Source organism: Muntiacus reevesi, chromosome 6 (assembly GCF_963930625.1).
Source record: "Muntiacus reevesi chromosome 6, mMunRee1.1, whole genome shotgun sequence".
NCBI classification, from domain to species: domain Eukaryota; kingdom Metazoa; phylum Chordata; class Mammalia; order Artiodactyla; family Cervidae; genus Muntiacus; species Muntiacus reevesi.
Window position 1 is genome coordinate 11,496,867 of NC_089254.1, and position 19,682 is coordinate 11,516,548.

Genomic DNA, 19,682 nt, shown 5'->3' on the forward strand with positions numbered 1-19,682 from the left:
AAGGCCGTAGCTGCGAGTCTCCGAAGCCCGCCAAATACACTGGAGGCATCCACAGCTGTTTTTAATTGTCTTCGCTTCTCGAAATAGCGTACTTGGGGCAAACCGTTGTGTTTGCAGCGTCTCTGGCCCCCAGCCGAGGTTAACCCTGACCTCAATGCCCTGTTTAGCTCCTAGCATTTCACGATTCCGTTTCCCTGCTCCGCAAAACCTAAGAAAAATGAAATTTCCGTTGCCGAGAAATTCGCTTAGGAAGAAAGGAGAATTAGGCGTGTCAGATGCATATTTTTATGTTCTCTCCAGATCGGATTCAAGAAAAAGGGGGAAAAAAAGATGTGGTGTGTTTGTAGAGCTGAGCACAGCTCGACACCCATTTTCTATGGCTCGCCTCTGGGCCACATTCGCAAGGTGAGCCCCCACCCCCCAGATGGTCGACGACCCCCCGCCTTTGAGGCAGGGATCCGGAGAGGTTCACCACCCGGCCTGCTGGGGATGGGTGGGGGGCACTGGGAAAGGAAACTGGAGATGGAATTTCGGCGCTGCTGGGTAGGGAGGGGCCCGCGGGGGCGCAGAGAAAAAAAGGCCAGGGGTGAAGCCTGGCTAGGGAAACACAGGGCCCCAGAAGTGGGGTGCGGGGCATCTCGGAGGAAACGTGCACTGGGGACTCCGCAGCACGAGGGGCTCATGCCCAGGAAATGCACCCAGGTCCCCCAAACCCGGGAAGGGGGGCTGGGGAAGCAGCGGCCTGTTGGCCCCAGGACCTCCCGTCGCGCGCGGGCCACTAACCTGTCAGCAAGAAGGTGCCCGTGGTCGCGGGGCTCATCCTGCGTGTCCCCCGACCCTGTCCCGTCCAAGCACAAGGGTCTCCCAGCTCCCACCACCGGGGCAATTGCATTCTTGGCCTGGCTAGGCCGGCCGTCCTCGATTCTCCCCTCCCCTCCCTTTCTTCTTTCCTCCCAGCTCGGCCAGTTCAGCATCGGCACCCTGCACCCCCTCCTTAATCCCGAACTCCCTCTAGCGGCGGGCCACTGAAGCGGGGCCATCGCCCCCACCCCCATCTCCCCCATCCCCCCGGCCCCTCCGCCCCCGCTCCCCCTCCACCCCCCCGGCCCGCGGAGCACGCTGGGATTTGGCGCCCCCTCCTCGGTTCAGCCTATATAAGGCTCACGGTCGGCGCTCCTGGTACACGCGCTTCAACTTCGGTTGGTGTGTGTCGAAGAAACCTGACTACGACCTGAGGAGACCAGCGGAGACGGACCACCGAACCTCGAGGAAGGTCCGCTGAGCGGGCTCGCGTCCGGAGCCACTCCGGGCTGCCGAGCAGCCAGCGGCGCCCACGCCTGGCACAGGTGTGGGACCCCGTCGTTCCAGCCTTCGCAGAGGAGTCCTCGCGTGGTGAGTATGCGGTGAGGATGTTTCTTTTTCTTTAAGATCACGCTCTTTCCCCCTTCTTATCGAGAGCTGCAGGAGATGGAGTAGCGCCCCGAATGTCTCCATGCACACCTTGTCACGCCTTCACTGGCTGCACCCCAAAACTGCGTGAAGAATCCAAGCCTTCGGGGCTTTGATTTCTAGTACCTGAGTCTAGATAGGGGTTGTAGACAGATATGAGCTGCGGACAAACATGAGCTGCAGACGGACATGAGCTACAGACCAATTTGCAGATGTGCTGCAAAGTGATATCCGCTACAAACTAATAGGCGCTTCAGATGCGCTACAAACTGATGAGCGCTTCAAATGCGCTACAAACTGATAAGCGCTTCAAATGCGCTACAGACCCGATAGGCGCTTCAATGCGCTACAGACGGATGGGCGCATCAATGCGCTACAAAGCGATGGGCGCGTCAATGCGCTATAAACTGATGGGCGCTTCTTTTGCACTGAAACCAGTGTGAACTGCAGCGATTTATGAATTGCCGCGATTTATGAACCACAGACTGATGACTGATTTGCGCTTTAAATGCGCTACAAAATCTGAACTGTAGAAGACTAGCGCTACAAAAACGATACGATAGCTCTACAACGGCGCCTCGTTGCGCTACGAGACGCAGGAACCGCAGGGGTGCACGAGCTGTGGAACGGTTTATACCTAAAATGCGCTACAGAGTAATAACAGCTGCAGAAATAGACAAGCTGTACTGTTTTGCGCTACAAAGAAACCAGTTGAAGCGGACTGGAGCCGAAGAGTAAGATCACTCTGTTCTTAGAGGAACCCCACCCTTTGTCTCTAACACACCTTTGGAATGGCTCCCACTACGTTTTTCTATAGGACGGTTGTCTGCATGATGGTGCTGTTAGACAAAATGGAGCCCGGGGCAAAAATTAGTGTTTAACATTCTGCCCACACCATTCCTGCTATGGCAGTGGCGTGGAGGGGCTCTGACTGTGTAAAAGGGAATCTTTTGGTGGTGGCAGGGCTTCCTTGCTGAGTTGCGCTTGACTGAAGTGGTGGTGTAGTTGTAGTGGTGGCGCGAATTGGCATTCCAGCAACAGTTTGTGGAAACTGTTGGTTTGCTTAGTATTGGGAGACGTGGGGTGGGGGGTGGGGGACTGGATCTGGGGGTGATTGCTCTTGTTGCACAAAATGAATCTGGCTGGTGGAGGCTGGTGGGAGGGGTTTGGGGAGGGGGGATCCTGGGAGAGGCATGCAGCCCGTCTTAGACCTGCCCCGCCCATTCTAGCGCGCCTTCTCTGCAGTATCTGCTCAGAGCAGGCTTGGCGCCGCCCAGCGCCTGCTCGGAGCGCGCCTCCTCTGGCGCGCCTTCCCAGAGCGCGCCTTCTAGATCCCGCTTCCCTAAGCCCCGCCTTCCCCTGAGCCCGCCTCCTCTGAGGCGGCTTCCCTAAACCCCACCTTCCCCTGAACCCCCCCTCCCTTAGGTCGCACCTCCAGACCCCGCCTCTCTCTGAGCCGCCGCCTCCGAGGTAGCTCGTCCAGACCCCGCCTTTCAAAACTTGGCCCCACCCTGAGCCTGCCTCTTCTGAGCTGGCCTATGGCCCCGCCTCTCCAGAGTGCACCTGCGCCTGCGCAGTGTGAGCCCCCAACCTTCTCGTCAGGGCCCCCCCCCCCCACCTCCTTTGCGCCTGCGCACCCTTGCTGCCTGAGCCTGGCTGCACAGCCCCGCCCCCCTGCGGTTTCTCTGCTGTGGTTTCTCTCATGCGCAGGTTTTGCCTTTTATCCACGGGTGTCTAATAAATAACATAATAATATATAAGGACAGTTAACAATAATGACAATTATTCATGGCATTAAAAAGCCACTTTTTATAAGCACTTTGTATATATTAAATAACATAAACCCACAATTTAAATTCCTGATAGTGGGTTATGAAGGGTACTTCCAAACTGACATGGCTGGCGCCTCTAAAGGCAATCTAGCTAAATATTTTTACTACAAATGAAAAATAAAATAACATTTTTAAGTTTTAAAGTTTTAAAAAATCTTAATAGATTCATATCAATGTATGGCAAAACCCACTGAAATGTTGTGAAGTAATTAGCCTCCAACTAATAAAAATAAATAAATAAATAATCTTAATAAAAATTTTTTTTAATTTAAAAACTTTTAAAAGTGTTTTGGACACTAGTGGACCTTTGTGGTGGGACCCAATGGAATCATATGCTTTGGCGAATACAAAATAAAGAACTTTGTTTCACAGGAGTTTTAAGTAACTTTGTTGGTGCTGCTGGCTTGGCCTCTAAAGGAGGATGAGGTGTATTTCTGGATTTTTTTCTTGGAACTCTAGGGCATTAGCCCTGGCTAACTTGCCTACATATTATTAATTGGGTCTGGCATATTGTAGGCATTGGTTAAATAAATGATCAGAGTAAAATGGTTTATTCAGTGTCTTCCTTGGTGTATGCAGGTGTTTTCTGATTTTTTGTTCCTGGCTCTTTCCTGTGGTGTTTTGCTGTCCTGGGTTGTCCAAGACGCTGCTTGTTTTATCTTGCTCACATTTAACAGGATCTTAAAAAAAAAATTGCATTTTTAAACTTGAATATGTAAGCTGTAATTATAATTCAAAACAGCTAAATTAATTCAAAACACTAAAAATAATTAGCTTTTTTATAAACTAAAAAGCAAAGCTAATTATTTAAATTTGGGGCAAGTGAATTAGTTAATGGTACATAATTGTCTAAAATTTGTGTAATGTAACAAAATGGTTACATTACAAAATATAGATTGAAGGTTTTAGCTGGCATTTTAAAATATCTGCATAAAACAAATTTATAGTTTACTGCCAGTCAGATATTTATGTTTCTAATTAAATGAAGAAATTTTAAAGCCTGGTTCCGTATGTAATAAACCATGAACCAGGACTGTTACGGGGCATTTGGAAGCATTGGCTCCCCAAATTTGTCACTCCCCACCAGTCACCCCCCCCCTCCCCCCGACACACACACAGCCTCCAACAAGTATATAGTCTATGGATAACATAATTACAGCTTCAAGTCCCCAGGTTCCATTTACCTACCTTGCTGCCCTAACCCCGCTTCTCTTTGGAAACTGTGTCTGCATTATAAAAAGGTTCAAAACAATGGTTTTTAAAATGTGCATATTATTAGAATTTACATTTCACTAACTGTACAGTTCTCAAAAAGAAACGTGGACATTTGCAAATGTAAAACAATTAAGCGTTGTTTGGTGAAGTGTCATTTACTAGTGTGATACTTAATGTGTGATGGTTTTTTGCTACTGTTGTGCTTTGGTGTCTTTGGTGGGGAAATTGAGGGAGGGTAGGGTGGGGGGAATAGAAAGTTTCAAAAATCCTTGTGAAGAATCAAAGGTTAATCAAATGTATTTAATTCTTAAATAGAGTGATACTGAATTGTTTTTCATGTGTAAAGGTGGTGTCTGCCCCAGGTGGCTTGCCTATATGCTGTGTGTTCTTTGAGGTTTTATTTTAGGAAGGGGGCTTTTGACCCCACCTCTGCAATTGAGTCCCTACTAAGGAGGCATTTAAGGAGCCATAGTCCTGTTGTTCAAATCAAATCACAGTGCCCCTGTTGCCTGTCATCTGCTCCAGTTGCCTCCTAAACATTTGTAAACTTTACTTCTGCTCTTCACTTGCTTGCCCACTACCCTATCAATGTTAATGGTTAAACAACTCTGTTCTGAGCAGTTGACCCTTTTAGGACTTAAGAGTCCCACCCCAAAATTACAAACCCTGGGGTGGGAACCTTAAGCCGGATACTGGTAAAAGTTAGGGACCTCAAACTAGTGACCTCATAGGTCAAATAGGGCCCTGAATTTGTTCGGACCGGCACTGGATTTAAAAATCATGCAAGGTTTAAAAGTTTGGGGCGGGGGGCAGCGGGTGGGGGTATTCATCCCCAAGTGAAATAACTGTAGCCCCTCCCTATTGTCCAGTCTCTTTGCACATTTCTATTACCTTCCTGTCCCCAAAAGCATTTGAATTTTAAGGTCTTGCCCATCTTCTCTTTCCATAAACAATTCAGTGATTGTTTACTGATTTCCTAATGTATTGTTATTTTTGTCCTGTCCTTGTGTTTTGCAGATGTGAAAACCATCAGACCTGGGCCTCAATAAAGCCCACCCCAGTGACTGTGATTGACATATAGGTGGTTAACCTTTCTGACCTGCTCCAGCCATGCTGTGAAATGCCTTTTCCGAAGTCTTGTCTCTAACTTTTGAAAGTATTAGTGTTTTGATGACAGAAGTGGCACTTGAGTCATCGTGACATGACACCATGACCTGTGCTTATTAGTTACTTTTTAATGGGACATTAAAACACTTCATTTAATTAATAAAAATGGCATCATTTTGTGACCTCATATTCTGAGTGTCACCAATGTAATCGTCTTTAAGCAATTGGACATGAAACAATGTCACAGGCTGTGATGTGTTAATTACATCTCATTTTTTCTAAACCCGAATGACTTACCTTGTATGTCAACTATTCATTGTTTCCGTAGTCTTAAGTCATTAAAGTAATTAAGTGGCAGTTTAAAAATATTAAAATGGCACAGTAATTCTGTCCCTTAAGGACTCTGCTTGCTGCCACTCCTTGAAGAGGCAGAACCAACAGCCCAGGGCATAAGGGAAGATGGCTGTGGGTGGTGGGGTTGGGGCAGGGAAGGGGCCTAAAGAACTTGGAGGGATCTCAAAAAGAGGAGGAGGAAGGGGTATTTCTCTGTAGCCAGGCACCATGTTTAATTACCATCACTCCCCCCCCCCCTCCCGCGCATACCCTATTGATGAAATATTAGCAATTTTTCACCTCACTTCTCTAAATAGCATGTTTACTTTGGTGGCTTTATTTTACATAATTAATTTGGTGTCTGTTTTTGCCTTGGTGGGTCAGAAAGGAATAGGTGTCCAGGACTGCCCAGTTAAAATGTAATGAATAGGCAGTCTACCGGCTTTATATACTCTATTTTTAAAGTTTTGAGCACTTTCCTAGTTTTCCAAATAAGAACACTTAATGCCCATTTTAAAAATCATTGATATGTTACCATAATTACTCTAAATGAATTGAACCCTATTTCCAGGCAGTACACATGCCCCTGTGTGCTGATTTATTTATTATATGTGTAATTTATTGTTACCCTTCCCATAATTAGGGCATTAAGTCCGCTCATCCCTTCCCCCTCACAGTCATTCACTGCTATGGACACAGTCTTTTCTTTTTCTTTTTTTTTTTTTAAAAAAAAAAAACGAGTATCTTTAGGTGGGATGTGGGACCCAGGTTACCATAGTTGCAGCCCCTCCCTGTTTTAATCTTAGCCTCACTATACAGAAAGTTAAAGTTTCTGTTTTTATTAGTAACTTTATTAATATCAGCTAACAGTTGAATATGCACTATGTGCTTTACTTGCATTATCTAATGAAACACCCTCATTGTAAGTCTGAGGGGCACTGTTATTGGGCTTCTTTGAAGGTTCTGTTTTATAGCCCAGCTACTTCTAAGAGGCGTCAATCAATAACTGTGGGTTGACTGCATGATAAGGAGGGAAACCAATATATACAGGTTGCTGCCCAGTACCATTTCTGTCCCAAAGGGGAACTCTAATTAGGGTCTGAAAAGGAATTTAGACAGTTCTCTGTTGGCTTTGTGGGGTTGTTGTTTGTTTTGATAACTGTTAATCGTTACCTTCGCTGTAAAGGTGGATCAGGGTCCTGACAGTGGGCCAGAGTGCCACCCCCCCTGGATGGGTTGATGAATACAGGCGTTATGATATTTAAACATCCCCCCTCCTTCTTTTTCTTGCTTTTCTATTGGCTGGAATAGTAGCTGTTTTTCCAGTAACAAGTAGTTACCATACTGGCTTTATTTTACATAATTTTTTGGTATCAATCTTTGCCTTGAAGGTTTCTGGCTCTACTTATAAAGTTTCTTATTTGGAGTGTCTCTAAATTATTTATTAGTCAGTAAAGGTAATCATGCTGCTTTTAAGAGTCACCTATTGTTAAATTATGATGAACAGGTGATTCTTGAGGAAAGGATCATTTGAACATCAAAGAGGAGGATCTTTTCATTGTCCGCAGTCCTTTGATAAACATCTTTTTTTGTGGGGCTTTGGTCTGTTTAACTATCGATGTAAACAAGGGGAATAAAGCGATACTTTAAATACTCATGTATTTAAAGTACTTTAGCAGATACTTCGTATTGTGGTGCTTTGAATGCATGTGTTGAATTTATGCTTTTATCTTCACTTACAGAAACAAAAAGCTTCTGAAAACCAGAAGGCGAAAAGGTGGACGCGGAGGCCAGGACACAGGCCTCCATTCCCACAGGAGTGAAGCTACTTCGCCCGGGAGGTCTCCTCCCACCTCAACCATCACCCTGGGGCCCGACTGCCCACCTCCTCCACCTCCTCCTCCCCCAAACGATCCTTCCTCCCCCTCCAACTCCCCCTGCAGCAGCCAGAGGGGCCAGTACAACCCCAACCTGGGAGAAGGCCGGCGTGAGGATCTCTCGCAAGAGATCAACAACCTCAGAGAGAAGGTCATGAAGCAGTCCGAGGAGAACAACAACCTGCAGAACCAGGTGCAGAAACTCACGGAGGAGAACACCACCCTCCGCGAGCAAGTGGAGCCCGCCCCCGAGGAGGAAGAGGACGACATTGAGCTGTGCGGGGCTGCCGCCGCCGCCGCCCCAGCCACCCCTATCGAGGAGGAGTGCCCAGAAGACCTCCCCGAGAAGTTCGATGGCAACCCAGACATGCTGCTTCCCTTCATATCCCAGTGCCAGCTCTTCATGGAAAAGAGCACCCGCGATTTCTCCCTCGATCGCGTGCGCGTCTGCTTCGTGACCAGCATGATGACTGGCCGCGCCGCGCGCTGGGCCTCGGCCAAACTGGAGCGTTCCCACTATCTGATGCACAACTACCCAGCCTTCATGACCGAAATGAAGCATGTCTTTGAAGATCCCCAGCGGCGCGAGGCCGCCAAACGCAAGATCAGACGTCTGCGCCAGGGCATGGGGTCGGTGGTCGACTACTCTAATGCTTTCCAGATGATTGCGCAGGACCTGGATTGGAACGAGCCCGCCCTGATCGACCAGTACCACGAGGGCCTCAGCGACCACATCCAGGCAGAGCTGGCGCACCTCGAAGTGGCCAAGTCGCTGACCGCGCTCATCGGCCAGTGCATCCACATCGAGAGAAGGCTGGCCCGGGCAGCCGCCGCCCGCAAGCCGCGCTCCCCGCCACGCGCGCTGGTGACCTCGCATGTCAACAGTCACCACCACCACCAGGCAGACCCCACCGAGCCCGTGGGGGGCGCCCGCATGCGCCTGACGCAGGAAGAGAAGGAGAGACGCCGCAAGCTGAACCTGTGCCTCTACTGTGGGAATGGAGGCCACTACGCTGACAACTGTCCTGCCAAGGCCTCGAAGGCTTCGCCGGCGGGAAACTCCCCGGCCCCGCTGTAGAGGGACCTTCAGCGACCGGGCCGGAATTAATAAGGTCCCCCCAAGATGATGCTGCATCATCTCCACACTTGCAAGTGATGCTCCAGATTCATCTCCCGGGCCGACACAGCCTGTTCGTCCGAGCCATGATCGATTCTGGCGCTTCTGGCAATTTCATTGATCACGAGTACGTGGCCCAGAACGGCATTCCTCTGAGAATCAAGGACTGGCCCATACTTGTAGAAGCAATTGATGGACGCCCCATAGCATCGGGCCCAGTGGTCCATGAAACACATGACCTGATCGTCGACTTGGGAGATCACCGCGAGGTGCTGTCGTTCGATGTGACTCAGTCTCCGTTCTTCCCCATCGTCCTGGGGGTGCGCTGGCTGAGCACACACGATCCCAACATCACGTGGAGCACCCGATCGATCGTCTTTGATTCCGAATATTGCAGATACCACTGCCGTATGTATTCTCCAATACCGCCCCCTCTGCCACCACCAGCGCAGCCGGCGTTCTATTACCCGGTCGAGGGGTACAGAGTTTATCAGCCTGTGAGATACTACTACGTGCAGAATGTGTACACCCCAGTGGATGAGAACGTCTACCCAGACCACCGTCTGGTGGACCCAAACATAGAAATGATCCCCGGAGCGCACAGCATTCCCAGCGGGCATGTGTACTCACTGTCCGAATCTGAAATGGCAGCCCTGCGCGATTTCGTGGCCAGACACGTGAAGGATGGGCTGATCACCCCCACCATCGCGCCGAACGGAGCCCAAGTTCTCCAAGTGAAAAGAGGGTGGAAGCTGCAAGTTTCTTATGACTGCCGGGGTCCCAACGGTGTCACCATCCAGAATCAATATCCCCGACTCACGATTCCAAATTTAGATGACCAAGCTCACCTGGCGACGTACACTGAATTCGTACCTCAGATTCCAGGATATCCGACCTACCCCGCCTACGCCGCGTACCCGACCTACACGGTAGGATTCGCCTGGTACCCCGTGGGGCGAGATGGACACGGGCGATCCCTCTATGTCCCCGTGATGATCACCTGGAATCCTCATTGGTACCGCCAGCCGCCAGTGCCCCAGTACCCGCCGCCGCAGCCGCCGCCGCCGCCCCCGCCGCCGCCGCCGCCGCCGTCCTACAGCGCCCTGTGAACTGGCATCCCGCCCTTCAGGATCTCCAGCCTCAGAATGAACTGTTCAGCGTCGCTGATTGTGACTGTGTGCTGCATCGGGCCGCTGCGCCTTCAGACCAACCTGAGCACAGGCTCTCCTCTGAAATGGTCACAGAAGGCCAGGGCCACCCTGGACTGACACCCATCTCAAAGCACCCGCTGACCTCCAGTGTTTGGTGGGAGCAACAGAATATTTACCAACAAATTATCTCTGGTTTTCCACCTTAACTGCCAACCTAGTTAAAATCCATCACAAGTTTACTTCCCAGCAATCCCTGGAAACCTGGATTTTACCTGCTGAAACCTCAGGCACCATCTGAATGATGGGCTCTCAGTTTCCTCGTTAAACAGTAACTAAGAAGCTGATGCAGCAAACACAGGAAATGCTGTTTTCTTTTCTGAGGGGGAGGCGAAGAGGAGGACTGACTTTCCCTGCAGTTGAGGTACCTTAATGCCTTGGAGGAGCAAGGCCTTACTAAGGAAGCCACAGTTACTGGTGCAGTGCCAATGGCTTCCGTGATTTTCTGGCTGCACCGTTTGAAACTTCATCTCCAACCCCCATTTTCGTGACTGAAAGAGTAGCAACTTGACCAGTTCTCCGCGGAGCAGGCAAAACCCCTTCAACGGAACACCTCAGGCTTCAGGAGGAAGTGTTCTCAGAGAGACGTGTGCATGTTTGAGTGTGCCTTCACATCCTGGTGCAAATCACATGTACCCAATAACTCTGACTTTGTCACAACACCTTACCATCACCATGCCAGCAATGGCTTCCACACAAAACAAAAAGCCTGGTAACCAGAGACTGTTGGTGGCTCCAGGTGGTTAGATATTTGTGAAATGTCATGTGTGAGGGCTAACGAGTAGCTCGTGAGGACTCCTGAATCCCTGTACCCAACTCTTGAAGGAGAGACTCAAAGTTAATGGTACCACCTTGACCTGAAGTTCAGAAAGAATTTTCACGAGCATTGTTCACTGGCTGGAAGGGTGTCACCTGAAGTCTTGGGAGCATCTGTCCTTGTCTCTGCCTCCATATGCACCTGGGCATTTCATTATCAGTCCCCTCACTAGACTATAGCACTAGGATGCTTGAGGGGGGAGTGTATTTTAGCATCCTCTAGGGGATGGAGCCGATAAGGTGCCAATGAACGAAAGGCCTCAGAAAGCAACCCAAAGCAGCAGATACAACGAGGGTTGTCTTCAATCTGGTGACATCAGCTGGTGTCTCCTGGATGCTTTGTGCTAGCCCAGGACTGCCTGACTTCCTTTAGCCTGGTCCCTTGCTACTGCCTTGAACTGATTACCTAACCGCTGTGTCTTGTTTAACTACTGCCACTTAGCCTGCTGCGGGACTTGACATCCTGCCTGCCTGGTTGCTGAGACTCCATTTTGCCGCCTTGGCACGGAGAAGAAGAAGAGGCAGGCTCCTGGGAGCATGTGTTTCAACACACAGTCTGCAACAGTCTGAGCAGTAGACAACAATATGGTGTACATTTCAAATAGTTATCATAAAGAGGGGTCCCGTGAAGTTTCATTTTGCATCAGCATCACCCTTCACATATTCATTATCACCCTTACCCTTGCATGTTTAAATACTTAAAACTTTTAGCTGTAGGTTGATAGTATCCTTTAATAGTGTTTTAAACTAGTGACTCTGCTTTCAAAGTTATTTCCATTGAATTACTATCCAACTCTTATTAAATCAATTAAAATTGATACATAAGGTAGTGTAAAATAGCTCTTTACTGTGAACTTCTCTTACAACACTGTGAATAAGAGGCTCCTCAGACTGGAGTACTTGTATAATAGTTCATCCTGTTCATCTTCAAACTTCTATTTTAACATCATCTATAGTTTAAATTTTTTTTTTGATTGGGCCTTTAAAAATCAAACAAAATGATACACAAATTCAAACGAAATACCTAATTGCCTAATTGACTATTTAATCCAAAACAACTTTTCCTTTTTTTTTTTTTTCTCAATGGAATCTGAAAGCTTGTCAGTCACTCATGTGTTTTAGGTTAATTTCTTTTTAAATGGTGCATTTGTGCTTCTGGACTTTTTGAAGCATCACGTCAGTTTACCTCAATCAGTCAATCCATCCTCCATACATTTGAATTCAAGTTGCTTTGTGTCAAATTTACAGTTTTCAGTTGATCTTCAAGCTGCAGAAGGCCTAGAAATGGGCTACTGTCTGCAGCCCCAGCATGTACACACGGACATCGCCATGACTGCAAGCGCAAGTCTGCAGACGTGACAGCAGCTATCACGAGGGAGAATGGTGGTGTGGGTTAGCAACTCACAGAGGAAGTCCCTGACACACCTTTGGCTGTTTCGGTAGAGCTTGTGAAAATCTGTTTGGCAGTGTGTACCATGCATTGTAGCTATATATACTATCTGTATGCGTAGGTAGATGTTCAAGATAAGTAATCTCAAGCTTATTCTATAGAGTTAGAATTTTGTTAAGTTTCCTTTAGCTCATGTGTTTTCATCAACTTTGTTTTAATTGGATACTTTAAATTGTTTTGGCATTTTCCAACAAGATGCCTTTATTCGTAAGAAAGGAGAAACCAAATTAATCTCTAAAGAATATGGAAAGGGAGCAAAATAAAGACAAAGATGAGAAATAGAACATCAAGATTATTAGCAAAGCCAACAGTCTGCCTTTTGAAACAATGACAAAATTGATTGACTTTTGGCCCAAATTTTCAGTGTTAGTTAAAAAAAATGAAGGAAGAAGATATAAGCTCCCATTGTTAGGCAGACCTGGAGAGACCTAGCTAAGGTCACCATGCTAGGTTGTTGAAATGGAGGAAGTTTAGGTACATTTCTGAAGGGTCAATTTAGTTTGAGCAATGAGGTACTTGTATTAGATACTGGAAAACGGAGAGTTAGTTGGAATAAATCATGTGAGTTGGCACAGTGAACTTCAGGTGGACAAAATAAGAGGGGCACGCCTACACAGTGCAGTGAGTATTTCTGCTTAAGTTTGCAGGTACCTTTTGGGCTCCTGAATTGATCCAGTTGTCATCCACCACAGACATCTAACATCGGAAGTCCAAGATTGGCAACAGAGAACACTCTGCTAGAAAGACCTGGGCAGAAAGGAAGAGAACCACCTGCAGAGATGAAGAGCCTGATGGGAGCCATGCTACACTCTCATCTTAAGGAAAGAAGGCACATCAGTTGGGATTGAGAGTTCTTTGTTGTTTCAGATTGTAGAATGCTATCAGATTGGTCTGTGGAAACTTTTTTTTTTTTTTTCTTTGCATAACGATTTAACTGGGGATATATATAATCATAAGTATTTTAGGGGGGGGGACTATTAAGTAATCATAAGTGGGTGGGATTAGTTAGAAAGCATGATACTATGTTATTAGATACCTCTATAAGTAAACATGTGTACCTTCTTGTGATTCTTTACCCTATGATTGCTACCCCTAAAGATTTCAGATAAACTTGAAGGGAACTGCAGGGAGATCAACCTTTTTGGGGCTGTTGGATAGAAACTAGTGGGAGAAAGTTCAGGGATGATTGGATAAATAATCTAATAGAGGCTCTTTGCCCTGAGTGTTAACTCTGGGGATTGAGATTGTAAGCAGAGTCTTTAGAGAGTTAAGATAGATAGATGCCCTTTGAGAAATCATTGCTGGAGTGATATTGATAACGATAGATGGTAAAGATTCTTGGAGGTTACAGAAGAGTGATAAGAACCGTTGCTTATGCCCCTGCCAGTGGCCCTTCTCCTCACCCCTGCCCCTTCCTCCTAGCGCTGCACTTCCATCTTCCCTTGCACCACCTCCCTACCCTTCCCCATTTATTGCTATTTACTCTGTATTTCGCTCTATTGACTAATGTATCGACTGATGCTATAATAAAAATTCAATAAAGATTTAGTGGTTAAGTGCAAACTGTGTCTTGATCATTTCAGCGTACACTGGACACCGAGTGGACGGGGTTGGGGGAGGATGGGGAAGGGGAAGGGAGAAAGGAGGTGGGGTGGAAGGGGAAGGAGGAAAAGGGGGGAGGAAGAGGAAAGGACGGGTGGAGAGGGGAAGAGAGGGTGAAGGAAGAAGGCGGAGTGAGGAGGGTAGGGGAGTCTAGAGGATGGGGCTGGGGATGGAAAGGCAGTGGGGTGGGAAGGGTGGGGGTGCTATATATCAATCAAGCAACACAGTGTCCATTATTTACCCAGAATATTCCAAGAAATTGATGAAATCATTCCCAATGCAAACCTTTAATATATACAATAAAGCCCCACAATTAATAGCAACTCTATGGACCTAATATTAAAACCTTTCTAAGCTGAAAAACATTAACATGAATTAAGGCCACACAATTAATAGTCTGTTAACATGTATAACTATTTTTATATGAATTTACCATGGGGTCACAGAGTCTGACACGACTTGTTGACTGAAGGACAATTGTCAAACTTGGAATACCTGAGATTTATTAATAGAAAATGATTAAAAACTTAAGGATAAAAGAGAAGACATATCAAATGTACTCATGTATGACATGAAGGGAAATTAGCAGACAGATGCTTTTAACACCAAATAACCCTAAAACAATATCAGAGTTACCATGAAAATCATCTAAGGTGACAAATGAGATTGAGGAGGCACTCATCCTATCGAATTTTATAACAGTTGTAGGATAATAGCTTGTGTATAGAAAACCTGATCTAAAGGTATAATGATAATCATTTCACAAAATATTTGTTGTCAAACTATTAACGCTGCTCACCTTATATAATAAATCTCAATAAAACTGGAAGAAAAAATAACATTGCCAGCTTCTGCCACTCCTTAGAAAAAGAAACCCTGATAAAAGGACTCAGTGATGTGCAGGTTTTGAAGGGTTACTGGGTTCATCGATGGGGTAATTATGTAAATGCAATCATTTATTGGGAGTTACACATGGGAGACCACTAAACGGAATGATCTGGGGTAAGGATGGACACTCACAACCTGAAAACTTTCACCTTAGACGCATACCATCCTGAAGAGCTACTCATCTAGCCCAGGGTTCATGGGCTTCCACAGTGCGCTGAGTGGTGGGCGGGATTTGCAAAATTGGTGGTGGGACGCAATCAAATGCTTACTTGGGGGTGGGTGTTCCTTAATTTAAACCAAACCGCTTTGAAAAGAAATGGAAGTATCCTATACATCCCTGTGTTGTTGCACCTAGACTCCTCCCCTTTCTGACCCCCACCTCGCTTCCCAAACCACAGGATTAAACAAAACTTAAGGGAAAATACACGAATTATAAAAACATATAAAAGCAATTAAGTATTCATGTGGGAAACTTTTTGATCCATACCTCAAAAAATACACTGGTGAATTCCAGATAGATCAAGAACTACAGAAAGGAAGAAGCGCATAATGGCAGAAGAGGGTAAACAAAATTATTCATGGAATTAAATCAGCAATCGCAACTAAGACCAGTGGTTTTGAATTCACAAAGAACTGTTCAACATAATGAAAAAATACATGGTATACACCTATAAACTATGTGATAACTAGCTTATTTACCAAGCAACTAATATTCTTCCTAGAGACATTAAATACCCAGCCCCCACCCTTTACTCATTTTGGGGCTCCTTTAAAAATATATAAAGAATAGAGATGGGTAAATAAATAATAAATTAACAAATGTGTGCACGTGTATATGTGTGTGTGCGTGTGTGTTCTGGCTTCCTTGAATATATACAAAGAAAAATCTATATGGATAAAAAATGTGTGTGTGTGTGTGTGTGTGTGTGTGTGTGTGTTCTGGCTTCCTTGAATATATACAAAGAAAAATCTATATGGATAAAAAATGTGTGTGTGTGTGTGTGTGTGTGTTCTGGCTTCCTTGAATATATACAAAGAAAAATCTATATGGATAAAAAATGTGTGTATATGTGTGTGTGTGTGTGTGTTCTGGCTTCCTTGAATATATACAAAGAAAAATCTATATGGATAAAAAATGTGTGTGTGTGTGTGTGTGTGTGTGTGTGTGTGTTCTGGCTTCTTTGAATATATATAGAGAAAAATCTTCATGGATAAATAACTAAATACGTGTGTGTGTGTGTGTGTGTGTTCTGGCTTCCTTGAATATATGTACAGAAAAATCTACATGGATAAATAACAAGTAATAACTTAATTAAATAGAATAATTAGGTGTGTGTTCTGACTTCCTTCTATGTATGTAGAGAAGAGTCTAGTTGGATAAGTAATAAATAAGTGTGTGTGTGTTTCATGTGTGTTCCGGCTTCTTTGAGTACATATAAAGAATCTAGGTGGATAAATAATAAATATTTAAATCAATAAATAAAGTTGCAGTCAATAAGTATGAATTTCTCTTAATGTGCCAGACACTAGGCTAGCTTTGGGGGAACACAATGGTGGGCCCAGACCTTGCACTGAGATACCTCCTGCACTTAAATGATAAGTACCCAAGGATTCGCTAGCCAGGGTACCCCAACCTTTTAGGCATCATAGTTACCCAAGTTATTTTTGACCAGGCACAAGCTAACCATTTACTGTAAGAATCTTGCTTAATTTGTGGCATTAGATATTTTTTCTAGAATACACTAAATTTCTCCAGTATTTGTTTTTATTAGTGTTTAAATGAGAATTAGAAAGGATCAACAAAAGAAAGAGTGCCTAGATGGCTTTTCCTCCCAAATTAATCTAAGAAACCCTTTCAGTAACAGTAAACCTCCTCCCTAGTTCTATTCCCAGATAATCACTAGAGTTGGATGATACACGTACATCAGAAATCTTGCTTCCTGGAACTCATAGTAATTTACAGAATAACATTTTTATCTAAGCAATAGCTATTATGAATTATTAATTATTCTGAAAGATCATTGATTACTATTTTTTTTGTCTTACACTATTTTGTCTTATTATTATTGTCTTATAGTCCAAACATAAGACAGTAGCTGGATTAAAATGATCACTTATACAACTGTGTATCACTGACTAGTTCTTTTTTTTTGACTAGTTCTTTTCAAGCAGTCCATGTCATAAATAAACCAAGACTGAAACAGATGCAAGTTTTACCTAGAGACAGACACTCATGAAAGTTTATAATGGATAAAATGCTTTTCAAAAATAACAAAAACATTTTTTCTATTCTAAGAGGTTTCATCATTATGGAAGGAACATGATGTTAGAATAAGTCTAATAAAAAATACAGCACCTTACCTTCTAAGCCTAACCAAACTTCAAGACTATGTATTGTTCATTTCTGTAACTTTGAATCACCTGAGCCCCACCACCTTAATTTTCATCACTGCCTGCACTTCTTGAGACTCATCACAAACAGGGTAAAGGCATTTCGCTAGGTTTAGGACCATAAAATCTGTATATCAAATTACCAATTTTGTGTCAATAAAATATTGAAATAATGCCCAATTCTGAGAACTAGGTTTAAACTTTGTTACTAGGTGCTAAAACATTAAAATCAACGTTGGGTTTGGGAAAGTTCACTGATTACCTTTCTCCTCTTTTGAACCTACTTGAGGAATGAACACAGGAAGCTGGATGTGGATTAAAGTGAGTCTTTTTAAAACCAATTTTTATGGAGATACAATTGACCTAATGTTATATTAATTTCAGGTGTTCATCAGAATGATTCTACATATGAATATATTATGAAATGACGAGTGATAAGTTCAGTTGACATTCATCACCACACATTTTTTTCTTCTAGTGAGGAATTTTAAAATTTACTATTTTAGGAACTTTCAAATGTATAATACATTATTACTAAGTATTGAAACCATGCTATACATTATATCCCCAGACTTACTCTTTTAATAATTGGAAGTCAGTACATTTGAAAACCTTCACCATTTCATACACCCTCCATCCGCTACCTATAGTTCAGTTCAGTCACTCAGTCGTGTCCGACTCTGCGACCCCATGAATCGCAGCACGCCAGGCCTCCCTGTCCATCACCAACTCCCGGAGGTTACTCAGACTCACATCCATTGAGTTGGTGATGCCATCCAGCCATCTCATCCTCTGCCATCCCCTTCTCCTCCTGCCCCCAATCCCTCCCAGCATCAGAGTCTTTTCCAATGAGTCAACTCTTTGCATCAGGTGGCCAAAGTATTGGAGTTTCAGCTTCATCATCAGTCCTTCCAATGAACACCCAGGACTGATCTCCTTGCAGTCCAAGAAGACTCTCAAGAGTCTTCTCCAACACCACAATTCAAAAGCATCAATTTTTCGGTGCTCAGCTTTCTTCACAGTCCAACTCTCACATTCATATGTGACCACTGTAAAAACCATAGCCTTGACCAGACCTTTGTTGGCAAAGTAATGTCTCTGCTTTTTAATATGCTATCTAGGTTGGTCATCACTTTCCTTCCAAGGAGTAAGTAAGTGTCTTTTTATTTCATGGCTGCAATCACCATCTGCAGTGATTTTGGAGCCCAAAAAATAAAGTCTGACACTGTTTCCACTGTTTCCCCATCTATTTCCCATGAAGTGATGGAACCAGATGCCATGATCTTAGTTTTCTGAATGTTGAGCTTTAAGCCAACTTTTTCACTCTCTTCTTTCACTTTCATCCAGAGGTTTTTTAGTTCTTCTTCAGTCTCTGCCGTAAGGGTGGTGTCATCTGCATGCTGTGGTTATTAATATTTCTCCCAGCAATCCTGATTCCAGCTTGTGTTTCATCCAGCCCAGCGTTTCTCATGATGTACTCTGCATATAAGTTAAATAAGCAGGGTGACAATATACAGCCTTGACGTACTCCTTTTCCTATTTGGAACCAGTCTGTTGTTCCGTGTTCAGTTCTAACTGTTGCTTCCTGACCTGCATACAGGTTTCTCAAGAGGCAGGTCACGTGGTCTGGTATTCCCATCTCTTTCAGAATTTTCCACAGTTTATTGTGATCCACACAGTCAAAGGCTTTGGCATGGTCAATAAAGCAGAAGCATGTTTTTCTGGAACTCTCTTGCTTTTTTGATGATCCAGCAGATGTTGGCAATTTGATCTCTGATTCCTCTGACTTTTCTAAAACCAGTTTGAACATCTGGAAGTTCACGGTTCACGTATTGCTGAAGCCTGGCTTGGAGAATTTTGAGCATTACTTTACTAGCGTGTGAGATGAGTGCAATTGTGCAGTAGTTTGAGCATTCTTTAGGATTGCCTTTGTTTGGGATTGGAATGAATACTGACCTTTTCCAGTCCTGTGGCCACTGCTGAGTTTTCCAAATTTGCTGGCATATTGAGTTCAGCACTTTCACAGCATCATCTTTTAGGATTTGAAATAGCTCAACTGGAATTCCATCGCTTCCACTAGTTTTGTTCGTAGTGATGCATTCTAAGGCCCACCTGACTTCACATTCCAGGATGTCTGGCTCTAGGTGAGTGATCACACCATCGTGATTATCTGGGTTGTGAAGATCTTTTTTGTACAGTTCTTCCGTGTATTCTTGCCACCTCTTCTTAATATCTTCTGCTTCTGTTAGGTCCATACCATTTCTGTCCTTTATCGAGCCCATCTTTGCATGAAGTGTTCCCTTGGTACTTTTCTTGAGGAGATCTCTAGTCTTTCCCATTCAATTGTTTTTTGTCTATTTCTTTGCATTGATCGCTGAGAAAGGCTTTCTTATCTCT

General features: G+C 44.7%; 2 protein-coding genes across 5 annotated transcripts in view; one reads left to right on the forward strand and one right to left on the reverse strand.

The window, feature by feature from the left end:
- SGCE (sarcoglycan epsilon) overlaps positions 1-979 on the reverse strand; it is a 71,215-nt gene extending 70,236 nt beyond the window's left edge. The window contains exon 1 of one of the 4 annotated variants that reach the window (XM_065939558.1): positions 784-977. In XM_065939558.1, the coding sequence (XP_065795630.1) occupies positions 784-892 (109 nt within the window). In that variant the 5' untranslated portion in view covers positions 893-977. Of the gene's footprint in view, positions 1-783 lie in introns of all 4 variants that reach the window. The other 3 variants (XM_065939559.1, XM_065939564.1, XM_065939563.1) reach the window with 3 other exon arrangements.
- Positions 980-1,184: 205 nt separating this feature from the next.
- PEG10 (paternally expressed 10) lies at positions 1,185-13,967 on the forward strand. Its single transcript, XM_065938998.1, is given in 3 exon segments — positions 1,185-1,403; positions 7,679-8,862; positions 8,865-13,967. Coding segments are annotated over 3 exon segments (2,364 nt in total). The 5' UTR covers positions 1,185-1,398; the 3' UTR covers positions 10,040-13,967.
- The last annotated feature ends 5,715 nt before the right edge of the window (positions 13,968-19,682 follow it).